The sequence below is a fragment of the Clarias gariepinus genome, chromosome 21 (assembly GCF_024256425.1).
Source record: "Clarias gariepinus isolate MV-2021 ecotype Netherlands chromosome 21, CGAR_prim_01v2, whole genome shotgun sequence".
Classification (NCBI taxonomy): domain Eukaryota; kingdom Metazoa; phylum Chordata; class Actinopteri; order Siluriformes; family Clariidae; genus Clarias; species Clarias gariepinus.
Genome location: NC_071120.1, coordinates 11,146,701 through 11,159,816, shown reverse-complemented (window position 1 = coordinate 11,159,816; position 13,116 = coordinate 11,146,701). Strand labels below are relative to the sequence as shown.

At 39.8% G+C, this 13,116-nt stretch overlaps 1 protein-coding gene across 1 annotated transcript; it reads right to left on the bottom strand.

The window, feature by feature from the left end:
* Positions 1 to 1,433: 1,433 nt before the first annotated feature.
* On the bottom strand, positions 1,434 to 12,620 carry vps33a (VPS33A core subunit of CORVET and HOPS complexes). Its single transcript, XM_053480406.1, has 13 exons — positions 12,504 to 12,620; positions 10,630 to 10,695; positions 10,096 to 10,223; positions 9,806 to 9,992; positions 9,423 to 9,539; positions 8,997 to 9,171; positions 8,430 to 8,623; positions 7,879 to 8,005; positions 7,368 to 7,435; positions 7,123 to 7,260; positions 5,835 to 5,972; positions 3,368 to 3,536; positions 1,434 to 2,520 (listed from the first exon to the last, which is right to left on the bottom strand). Exons 1-13 carry the CDS (start codon positions 12,603 to 12,605, stop codon positions 2,327 to 2,329), a joined length of 1,803 nt encoding a protein of 600 aa, XP_053336381.1. The 5' UTR covers positions 12,606 to 12,620; the 3' UTR covers positions 1,434 to 2,326.
* Between the last annotated feature and the right edge of the window lie 496 nt (positions 12,621 to 13,116).

Genomic DNA, 13,116 nt, shown 5'->3' with positions numbered 1-13,116 from the left:
GAGCTTGAGGAAAAGCCTCCAACCCTCATGAACAAACAAATAAAATAAAATTATTTTTATTATTATTTGCAACAAAAAAAAAAAAGAAAAAAGAAAGTACACTTCAAAATGTACTGAACTGTATATTAAGTGCATTACATCATATCAGATTTGAGGATACTAAACGGTCACCTGTTCCAGCCCACATTTTTAAATCTTCAGCATTTTTACTTATAAAGGTGCATTTAGTTTACATCTAAAGATTTTACCCTAAAAGTTGATCAAATGGTCCATCCGAAAAGTTATAAATATGCCCCACTATACCAATCTTTACCAAGGCAAAGTACAGTTAGTACACTGTCCCTAAACCAATCAGGTTATGAACATTGTATACATGTAACACTAAGAACAATCACTTTTTAAGGAAACATGCAACAATATTAGATCTATTAAGAATAGGCTTTAGATTACTTAAAAATAATAAAAAAAGATTTTTTTTCGGATGTTGGATGTGATATCCTGCGTAAATGTAAAGTGAGAGTTAAACCCTGGGAACTAATGGACTTCCTATGCTTAGATAGGGATAAAGACTGGACTTACCTCAGGAGGATGGGATTTCTCTGACAGTCAGTACAGTAAAGAGCGGTGCTCTGCCTCCTTTGGCTTTTTTTATTCTTCTGCTGAGAAGCTGCTGCTTGTCCTCATGCCACAGGAGTGGCCGAGAAGGAGGCAATTAAATTGATTACGAGAGGCAGGAAACCCTTGGGTCCGTGCTTATGGGAGTAACAGGAGCATTCAGCACCTGCTCCACGGGCGAGTTCCGGCCCGCCTCTCTCTCTCTCTCTCTCTCTCTCTCTCTCTCTCTCTCTGTCTTTCTCTCCTTCATCATCTCTCTCTCAGCAGCCCACACAAGATACACCACCCAGTCAATACAAGGCTATTTTCAACTCTAAATCATTTTTTTATCAGCTCAGTTCTGTCCTCACCCAAAAACAAAGACATACACAAAACACAACATTTAATGTCTCTTTGATGTTAAAGTTCATATTTTTGTTCACATTCTCCATTGTGTTGTGCGCTTACAGTAGGCAAAGAGGAGCCATTACTTCTGTGCTTTTTCCCGCGCTGGGGCGCTCACGGTCCAATCATCGATCAGCACATCTCAGCACGCGCACAGTAAGAGGTTTATCCGGAAAGACAGAGAACAAATGGCCTCTTAATTTAATCAGCATCCTCCTCGGTCGAGTCATGTTCCATTCCGGGCCCAGATCTCCAGACACAGGCCCATTATCGGGCTGTTACACAGCTAATTGCCGCTCCTTTGTGCTCGCAAGCTACTTTTCAGGCCCACCGACTTATTACACGAGTAAAAAGAGCTCATGCTCCTTATAATCTAACTCAAGGTTTTCATACTGACTCCACCGTTATTTGATTAAACTCACTGTCAGGGCATGTTAGTCTCACAAAAAACAGGAACTCTTATTTATTTATTTATTTATTTACAAGGCCAGTACACACGTCATAAGTACATGAATGCTGCAAAACACTGACATCTTACAGTGTATGAAATATCAAAGGCAAATGCAATTTCACAGATCAGTAAAGCAGGATATATTAGTAATGCTCCTTTTCCTAAAGTGTTCTCAGTCTGTCAGGATCAGGCTGAATCCAGAGCTGATTTCAGGAACGTTGGATGGGACACCAGTCCATCACATGTCACTATGCACACACATTAGACACAGGGCGAACATGAGAAACTCCAAAGACCAGGATAGGACTTAGATAGCTAAGCTACCAACTGTACTGCTTCCTGTTCAGTTCCACTTGTTCATGCATGATTTCCTCGATATATAGAAAAAGAGGTCTTGTCCTTGGTCCTGGAAGAGCTAATGTCCTGCACATTTTAGAGTTTGGTCAGTTCCAACACACCTGATTTAACTAATGAGAATTAACGGCAATTTATGTAAAAGAGAGTGTGTGTGATAGAACAAGAAAATCATTAAAATGTGCAGGCTGGGGGTCCTTCAGAACCAGGGTTAAGAATTACTGATACACGGTAGAAGTATAAAGGAAAATGCACTCCTTTAAAAAAAAATAGCATTCAATAGATGACATCACAGGATTTTTTTTTTTTTATCAAAGGACATGTGTTGTTGCAATTTCGGCAGTGGTTACTAACAGCCTTTCAGTTCGGGTGCGCAGGGAATTACGGTGGTACATTTGCCAGAAAAGAAGCTTAAAAAAAAGAAAAAAAAAAGGAACACTTAATGACTGAATGACTTTGAGTTTGTACATCTGTATATTAGATAAATTAGCACATGTTCTAAATATTGCTCATGGGACGTTTTTAGAGTGTTTGCGCTTCAGGACGGTCCATTAGAGATTTTATCCAGCTGGTGCCATTGATGAGTTTGGTGGTGGCAATGATGTACTCGGTCCCACCGTCCTCCATCTGAGACAGGAAGCGGAGCGCTGCGATTTCAGCGTATGTCACACCACCGAGAAAGAACACCAGCGTTGTCCTGTTCTCTCCTTGCTGACCTGTCAGGTCAAAGAGTACACATTTAATATTTACAGAAAGCACAACACTCGGATTAAGTGTTTTCATATCGTCATATTATTCAGATATTTCTGAAGTGTTCTGTTTTTGAATGGCATGGCAAAACTGAGGTCAAGTCTCACAAGCATTAAATGAAACCATAAACAGGAGCCTTCGCTTTCAGGTTTCTGTTAAAATGTGAAGAGAGAATCGTTAAAGCAAAGCCCCAGCTGTAGAGTTTGCGGTACTGCTTTCTAATTAGCACCTTTCTGCCAACAGTACAGGGCAAGTAACGACATGTGCTTTTCATAACAACACTTAATAACTTCAGAATGAAATGTCTCCAACGAGCCGCTTATGGCTTTAACTCAAATATTATGAGAAGCTGTTGTATGGTCTAAATATAATTTTTCATGTGTCAAGCCTCCCAGTCATGAAAAAACACAGAGGATCAACAAAACGTGCAAAAGACAAAAGCTCCTCTTATCTTCGGCCACCGTGTGTTAGCCATGCTAACCGAGTGTCTCCTGTGCAATAAAACTGTGACAAACTGTCCAATTAAAAGTGACGTATATCTGAACACACAATTACCAAATCAGTCGTCCTTCACTTTGCAAATGGCTCCATTTGCACCTTTTACTGACATGTGTTCTCATTCATGGCCTTAGTCCACGTTTTAAAAAGTGAACAGACCTGAGGCTGGCATTATGGACAATCTCCTTACACACAGAAAGAGGAAAAGTTCAGAAAAACACCAAATGGAAATCCTACACCGCCCCAAGACCTAATTCTGCACCCAAACTAGTTTGCTCATTTCTATCTCCTTACACGTATGTTCTGGACACTCACGTTTCTTATGAAGTCCGGGTGGAAGCTGCTGTCTCTCCTCAAAGTGTGGCCCAGGAAGCATTTTCAGCACCTCCTCGATGCTCCTCCAGCCCGGCCGAGCCAGAACCTGAGTGAGCCTCACGCTAAGAGGAGCGTAACCGCTGTACACATACGAGATGTCGTTCGGGTTCTGAAAGAAAAAGATGGAACAGCCTGATTGTAAAATCAGCATTACTCAGCTTTACTTACAGTGGTGTGAAAAACTATTTGCCCCCTTCCTGATTTTTTATTCTTTTGCATGTTTGTCACACAAAATGTTTCTGATCATCAAACACATTTAACTATTAGTCAAAGATAACACAAGTAAACACAAATGCAGTTTTTAAATGATGGTTTTTATTATTTAGGGAGAAAAAAAATCCAAACCTACATTGGCCCTGTGTGAAAAAGTAATTGCCCCCTGAACCTAATAACTGGTTGGGCCTCCCTTAGCAGCAATAACTGCAATCAAGCGTTTGCGATAACTTGCAACGAGTCTTTTACAGTGCTCTGGAGGAATTTTGGCCCACTCATCTTTGCAGAATTGTTGTAATTCAGCTTTATTTGAGGGTTTTCTAGCATGAACCGTCTTTTTAAGGTCATGCCACAACATCTCAATAGGATTCAGGTCAGGACTTTGACTAGGCCACTCCAAAGTCTTCATTTTGTTTTTCTTCAGCCATTCAGAGGTGGATTTGCTGGTGTGTTTTGGGTCATTGTCCTGCTGCAGCACCCAAGATCGCTTCAGCTTGAGTTGACGAACAGATGGCCGGACATTCTCCTTCAGGATTTTTTGGTAGACAGTAGAATTCATGGTTCCATCTATCACAGCAAGCCTTCCAGGTCCTGAAGCAGCAAAACAACCCCAGACCATCACACTACCACCACCATATTTTACTGTTGGTATGATGTTCTTTTTCTGAAATGCTGTGTTACTTTTACGCCAGATGTAACGGGACACGCACCTTCCAAAAAGTTCAACTTTTGTCTCGTCGGTCCACAAGGTATTTTTCCAAAAGTCTTGGCAATCATTGAGATGTTTTTTAGCAAAATTGAGACGAGCCTTAATGTTCTTTTTGCGTAAAAGTGGTTTGCGCCTTGGAAATCTGCCATGCAGGCCGTTTTTGCCCAGTCTCTTTCTTATGGTGGAGTCGTGAACACTGACCTTAATTGAGGCAAGTGAGGCCTGCAGTTCTTTAGATGTTGTCCTGGGGTCTTTTGTGGCCTCTCGGATGAGTTGTCTCTGCGCTCTTGGGGTAATTTTGGTCGGCCGGCCACTCCTGGAAAGGTTCACCACTGTTCCATGTTTTTCCCATTTGTGGATAATGGCTCTCACTGTGGTTCGCTGGAGTCCCAAAGCTTTAGAAATGGCTTTATAACCTTTACCAGACTGATAGATCTCAATTACTTTTGTTGTCATTTGTTCCGGAATTTCTTTGGATCTTGGCATGATGTCTAGCTTTTGAGGTGCTTTTGGTCTACTTCTCTGTGTCAGGTAGCTCCTATTTAAGTGATTTCTTGATTGAAACAGGTGTGGCAGTAATCAGGCCTGGGGGTGACTACAGAAATTAAACTCGGGTGTGATAAACCACAGTTAAGTTATTTTTTTAACAAGGGGGGCAATCACTTTTTCACACAGGGCCATGTAAGTTTGGATTTTTTTCTCCCTTAATAACATAAACCTTCATTTAAAAACTGCATTTTGTGTTCAATTATGTTATCTTTGACTAATAGTTAACGGTTTTTGATAAGCAGAAACATTGAAGTGTGACAAACATGCAATAGAATAAGAAATCAGGAAGGGGGCAAATAGGTTTTCACACCACTGTATATACTTATTTGTAGCTGCTTCAAAATAGAATAATATCTGATCATAAGATGTGGGTGTGTCCAATGAACTGATATGTAAAAGTGCCTTTCATTCCAGTGTGAAACTGCTAGTGTTGAAGACGTCACTACAGATCAAGCATTTCTTTTTAATATAAATTTTTTTTTCTGAATTTTTTTAGATTATTTCCCCCTAATTTTAGTCGTGGCCAATTTGTCCCAGTCGCTGTAGGCTCCCACATTAAGCTTCCACTGCCACTCAGTCGGGAGGGCTGCCCACGTGTTTCCTCCACCGACCATTTTTTCGAACTGCACCGTTGGGGGTGGCGTAACACACTCGGAGGAACAGAGATATCCGCTCCCTACGCTTGCGGAAGCTCACAGACGCCCCTGATTGGCTTGTAGAGCCGTCATTAATGTGGGAGCACTAAATACCTCTCATCCCTCCCCCCCTCGGCCAATCAGCTCTCTCTAGGCCTCCGGCTGTGAGAGGTTACAGCATCACCTGGGGATCGAACCAGCGATCTCCGGATGATAGGGCGAGCGCTTTACCACTGCGCCACTCGGAGGCCCAGATCAAGCATTTTAATGACTTTCTTTCCCCATTTCCACTTCCACTGACCTGCTCATTTGCATCCTCCATCCAGAGCTTGAGGGTTTTCCTAATGGTGGGATAGTTGTTCCTGGTGGTGGTCTGTGGTTTGAGCAAACCCACCTTCTCCAGGTTGTTGAGTGTCAGAATGTGCTCGTATCCGTATGTCTGCATGTACAATATTAGATTTGTAAAATAATTAAATTATAAATAAAAAAAATAATAACATGAGTTAAAAAGAAGTCTAATACAGCTATGTTCAAAAGTTAGTAACCCCTCCCCTTTTAATTCTTGTGTGTGTGGGTGTGGAAAAAGGTAAATCATTTGAGACCAATTCTAATGACCCCCCCAAACAACTTGATCATTTCGGATCACTGTCCTGTTGTCCTGCCCAATTTAAACCAAGCTCTAGCTGTTGGACAGATGGCCTCACACTTCCCTCTATACTCTATACAGAGGAGTTCATGGTGAACTCAATAACTACAAGGAGCCCAGATCCAGTGGCTGCAGAAACAAGACTAAAACGTCAACCTGAGGAGTTTCTGCTGAAATACTGGCTCTGGCCATTAGGGCTGATCAACTCCACTTTGGTCTCATCTGACAATAGGACATTGTTCCAGAAGCCTTATGGTTTGCTCAGAACAAACCTCAGTCATGCTCTTTTTAGGCAGAAAAGGTTTCTCCTGGCAACTCTTCCAACTAAACCATACTTATTTAGTCTTCTTCTAATTTTGCTGTCATGGACTTTAGCATTTAACATGCTCAGTGAGGCCGGAGAGTCTGAGATGTTGCTCTTGTTTTTTTATGTTTATTTCCATGAGCATTGCATGGTCTGACCTTGGGGTGAATGAGCTGGGATGTGCTTTGACTTTCTTGCATGCTTTGCACTTGTTTTACACAACATTTAACTCCAAATTGTTCGGAAATGGTTTTAGAACCCTTTTCAGATTGTTGTGCACCTACCATTGCTTCTCTGAATGCTCCAGACCAGCAAACTGTCAAAATCTCTGCTTTTATAGGAGGTCTGCACGACTGCTGATGATAAATTAATCAAGAGCTGATCATAATCATAACTTCCTAAATCCTATGGAAGCAGTAAAGGGTATCAGCCCAGTATTTGCTTAGCATTGCCCCCATATTTATCTCTTTTTTAGGTTCATTTTGGTTAAATAAATAGTGTCACGGTAAATAAAGTAAAATGTTGTTTTTCCGTCTAAGATTGTATTTGTCTAATACCAAGGCCTGCTGCAATCAATTATTGTGTTTTCACACAAAAACCCATGAGCATGAACATGACTGTATAAAACCTAGGTTGTACCTGCAGGATCTCTCTCTTGTAAAAATCAAGGACTTTCTGTTTCAGGCCATTATTGCAGACGGACTGCATGCAGACCAGCCGGAGGATTTTGATAAGCGGATCCTTCTGCGCTATGCAGTCCTCTATGTAAGTGTTAATCTGCAGCAAAAAAGAAGACACACATTACTTGTGTATCAAGTTTTTTTTTTATTTTTTTTTATTACAATCATATTAAAATGACTTGTTTCCAGAATAAACCACTGTACCTTGTCTGTGTCTACTCCAGTCATAAACTCTTGCTCCACGGTCAAGTTATCAAAAAAAACTTCTGAGGCTAAAAAGAGGGAAAAACAATCAGCAGACTTAAATCTTAAAAACGGATTTTTTTTACACTGTGTAATTTCAGCAATCTTATAAGATTATTACTTGTATGAGACGATCCTAAAACAATAAAATCTTGGTTGAATTCTGTAACACACTGTGAAATAATGTGTTCACGTTCTATATCAGTAAAGATGTTCTAATCATAGATCGCTGCCTGTTATCAGGTAGAATTTTACTTTGTGTGTCATATAGCTTGAGATACGCTATGAAACTGCAAGAACTTTGCCATTAGCTGTCTTTGGTTAAATAATACTAATAATACTAGTTCAACTTTTCTCTGCTTTACTAAAATTGGGCCACAGTGTGATTGCAGCTTTAACCAGACAACATGCAAGCACTAAGAAGCACTAAACACAGAATTTGGGGGCGAAGGGGAGAAGAGTTTCAACGCACTGGTGATGTCTTTGATGAGCTCAGCAATGGACGTGTGATTGGCCAGGGAGGTGCGGGCAGCCTGCATGTGGGGCAGCTGAGACACAAACTGTTTAATCTCTCCAACTGTCTTTGCATTGTGACGTTCCTAAGACAAAATAAAGCATATATCAAAAAAAATAAAAATAAAAAGGCACCACAGAACGAGGACATTTACAGGTACAACTATCTTAACTGCATCATGTCTCCATTTGTACAGTTTTCATAAAATGCATTTTAATTTTAAAGCTGATTAAACCTCATTGAGTTAGGCCTATCCTTAAACTTCGCTTCAACTACCTTAGTGCTAACTTAGATCTAGATCCAAGAAAAGTGGGATTAAGACTACATCATACACATACTTTCCTACATTCATTCATTCACAGATACAAGTTAAACTTCACATGGATTGTTACCCAAGCTCAGAAATAACCTCAAGTACCAGAACAAAGACATGAATTTTTAAAGCCAAAGCTAAAACGGCAAAGTGACAAGTGTGTCTGATGCTGTGGTTTTAAAGGTTAGACACAAACTTCGAATGCAGCAGAGATGATCTTGGCCTTCTTGCTAAGAGCTGCTCCCACAGCATTGAAGTTCTTGTCTCGGATTTCAGCGTAGAGCTCCTCGGCCGAGTTGAGCTGTAGCTTCTTGGGCTCGGTGGGCAGATCTTTACCTCCTTCACCTGCCTTCTTCTGGGCAAACTTCTCAGGGGGAAGCTTCACATATCCTGGGGAAACAATACATAGTTCAAGGTCACTGTGCTAATCAGAATCTGGAGAACAGACAGAACATAAGACATCACTTTCAGTTAATAAAGCTGACACAAGTACTATGACGGTACAACAGACTTCTGTAATAATCATGACTGATCATCATGAGATATAAATCAATGCACAATGTGTCCAGAGGTTTCATTTGCATTATAAGTAGGTCACATTACCATAACATGATTTTAGGCTGCACCTCGGAGGCATCACCTTTCTAACAATTTCTATATAACATCACCTAGATTTAGTTGTTTTGCATCAAAAAAAGTGACCAGTATTTGTTTTTGGTGAGAGGCAAACACGTGAGTGTGTGTAGATGTGGGGGGGACGCACCATTAGTGATGCCGTAGATCTCGTCGATGAGGCCTTCGTAGGTGAGCTGTGTGGCTAGTGGCGTGAGCAAGTCCACGTTTCGGTCCAGTAACAAGAGCGTGTCGAACACGGGCAGGATTTGATTCTGACTGCCAGCGAACTCCCTCTTCATCCGCAACATCATGTTTGCTACGTGCTTTGGGGAGGAAAAATATTTAATGATGCTCAGAAAACCATCAGAATCCAGTTCATGTCATTTTAGAGGTTTTGATACCTTTTTTGGGTCTCAAAAAAAACTTATAATACTGAAATGGCTGCACTGGTACATCATTAATGTCTGAAAACTCTCAAAACAATATCTTTAAACTTATTATTATGATTTTCTGATACAACAACAGGGCTGCATGTTGTGAACTACAGATGCAGAAACGATGCTTGCCAACTCACCCTCGCACATTCTCCTTTGCCAAAGATCTGAGGGATCGTCCCATACAGGGCCTGCAGAGTCATCAAACCCTTAGCGGTGTGATACAAGCTTGTCTGGTCATTCTCGAGATAACATTCCTGCATAAAACAAAAACACAAGAAGGCAAAGAAAAGAAAATTAATTATGAATGAAGACTGCATACATACAAGGTAGTTCAAATCGCGCAGTTCAAGAGAACACTTGGGTTACTATTCTACGCTTACAGAAAAAACATTATAATCATATTATGCATTGCAATAATAATAGACAAATGCTTAGATATTATTAACTATTATGTATCAACTGCCTGCAGATATTTTAAACAAAGAATGTAGTTTCTGCCCAGGGGAACTCTTCCACTCACCCTGAATGCACTTTCGGACTCCATGGAGAGCAGGTCTCCGTCGTACGGGATGAGGTCCAGGATGTACTCATCTATGTTGGTGAAGGAGTTGAGGACGCCTTGTTCCTTTAGCCGCTGCTCACAGAGTAGACTCCGCCGAGGTACAAACAGTATGTGGAACTCGCGCTGGGGCTGTAACTTGTCCTCACTGTGTGGAAGACACACAAAGATGGTACAAATAAGTGTAAGAGCAAGAGAGCGAGAAAGAGAGAAAGAAAGCGAAAGAGAGAGAGAGAGAGAGACTGACTAACCTCATTACATTCTCTGCAATAATGTCCATCAACTCCAGCTTTGGTCGTACAAAGAAAATGATGTTTTTTACATCAGCTGGTGGCACACGCCCCGCTTTAAGTGTAAACATTTTTTCCACTTCATGTTCCTTGAAAACAGAAGATCTGAAATTAGCTCACGTATACAGTATTGCTCAAAGCAGTGTTTCTCAATCCTGAGACTAAAGTACATTTTGACGCATCCACCTCAACAAACTCGCTCAGATTACGCTTGGAGTAATGAAGGCCATTAAAGTTCGTTCCAAAAGGCACCAGCTTGTTTGACCTTATTGTAAGAGCTTGAAGAATACGACTAAATAATCCCATTTATACCCCATGCACACTGTTCATCAAGTACTGTAAGGGTTGGGCCTTAGGAATGTAAGAAGGACATGACATTTACATTTTACATTTAGGCATTTGGCAGACGCTCTTATCCAGAGCCACTTACAAAAAGTGCTTTAAAGTTTACATCATTGGATCACTGGGTTACACATGCACATTTAATTTTATTACCTTCAGCAATGAATACTGGGCTATTAATCCAAAGGGTCCAGTAAGGTACTCATCCCACACAATGGCCTAAAGAGAAACAAGATTTACAACATTGTTTTAAACTCTGAAATTAAGCAAAATGCGGATTTATATGTATAATTACAATAAATGTGCAGGGTTATGATAGTTAGTTAACTAAACAATGTCTGGTTTAATATTATGTTTGATATACTGTAATTATATAAAACCTTAGATGAACGGTGAAAGAATGTAAGTAAAAAACAAAAAAAAACATATTATTGCATATTATTCTGGTACATCTTAATAGTAAAAGGATTAAATTCTGATATATAACTGTTAAATTGATACTGAAACAACTTTATCATGGCTTACTTCAAATAACAGCACAAATATTCACATTAAGAGGATACTTTCTAATATTTATTAAAAAACAAACAAACAAACACTTATTTAAAATGATTGATAAACTAGATTAATTCCTAAGTATATCACCTGTAATAAACTGCAGTCTCTTTGCGATTCGATATTTGCGCTAAGCCAAATCATGATTTAGATTTTTATGCGAATTTTGCAGCATTCATAAAAAGATTTACGTTTTAGGGTTCCACTGAAAGACACCAACACAATGATTGTTTAAAAGCAGCTGCAACTTATTGATTCCATGTAATCTAATATGTTTTGTCTTAGAATGATTTTAAGCTGCTTTAAATAAAATTACACTCAGCTGATCTACACATCAATACTTTTGACATTATAACTCAAGCTTCTTAAGGAAAAACAACATTAAAAGTTAATTCTACAGAGGGGTAAGAAGTTGTTACTTTCATCATCATCATCATCATCCTCCTCCTCATGCACCTTCATATCGCTGAGGCAAAAGTCATTCAAGGGATTCAAACTCCAGGCTCGTTGTCTTTTGACTCGGTTCACCCTGGTATCAGTGGAGCAACAATCGCTAATGAATTTATTCATCCAATGAGTTTTGTTGACTAAAATTCTCATCTGTTTATTTACTCATTGGAACATTTGCACAAGCACTCGTCTCAGCTTTGATGACAATGTGACAAAGCTTAGGTATTAGCTTAGGAATTTGCTTCAATATCAACAAAGTATCTAGAGCATCTGTACTACCAAAAAAAAGTCACATACGAATATTTCATTGGATCACCTTGTGCTTTATTCTGACCATGGCATGGTTTCAATAAGCTTATGCAATGGCACAACATTTATTCTACTGATGATGGGAGTGTTGAATCGCTATGTCTGTCCAGCCCATCTCAAAGATTCTCAAAGGTCTGGAATCTGTGAAGGCCAATCCATGTGTGAAAATTATGTCTCCCTCAACCACTCTTTCACAATTTGAAAGAACATCAGTGGTTAGAGTCGCTTTGCACCTCCAGGGTCGAGGGTTCGATTCCCACTTCGGGTCAGTGTGCATGGAGTGTGCATGGAGTGTGCATGGAGTGTGCATGGAGTGTGCATGGAGTGTGCATGTTCTCCCAGTGCTTGGTGGGTTTCCTCTAGGTACTCTGACTAATTGGCATTCCCAAATTGTCCGTAGTGTGTGTGTGTGTGTGTGTGTGTGTGTGTGTGTGTGTGATATCTTTGCAGGCAGATGATGAAGTTATCATCATCATCATCATCATTGGCCTAACTATATCAAACATCAAATTTTGATTGTACAATCATACTGTACAATACTTCTATATTAAATGATCCTATAAAATGTCCTATACATTCGAAATAATTATGTTTTTACAGTTTAAATGGTGCACTCTGCTTGGTTATACCTAGAATCTCTGAGAATAACAACACTTAATATAATCACCGTGTAAACATAAACACAAACAACATTTTAAAGATCAGCGTATAACCTTGCTTCCTGCGCATTTGTCCAGGAATTCTCGCAGCTCCTTCCTCGCAGCTTCCCTCAAAATATTGAGGTTGACTCGGCCATAAGACAAGTGAGACGCCATGTTTACACGGGAACTAGTGCAATCATGTGACACACTCCACGTCACGTGGTTCGTACTTCCTCCAGAAGGGTGAGTTCGCGATCCGATCTGAGCATGCGCTCTTCACGCGCCTTCTTTAGGTGACCTGTAGGTGGCGGTGTTACTCTGTGATACGCTGGATAGATTCAAATGTATTGTACATACTGAGTTCATCGTGAAAGATTTAATGTAATCAGTGATATTATTATTATTATTATTAATAAAGCCCACGTGCATGTCTTTCTGTACGGTTAAGTTCAGAGGAGCTTTATTGGCATGAATTTTAACAGAAATATTACATTGTTGCCAAAGCAATTATAAAACATTAATTATATTATAAATAACATACACTTAAATTAATTTACCTATATAAACATCATAAACATATTAGACACGAAAGAATATCATATTAGGTAGACACAAACAAAACAACCCCCCCAAAAATTAAGAGAATTTCTTTGCCACATAAAAGTAATGGTACAAAATATGGTAT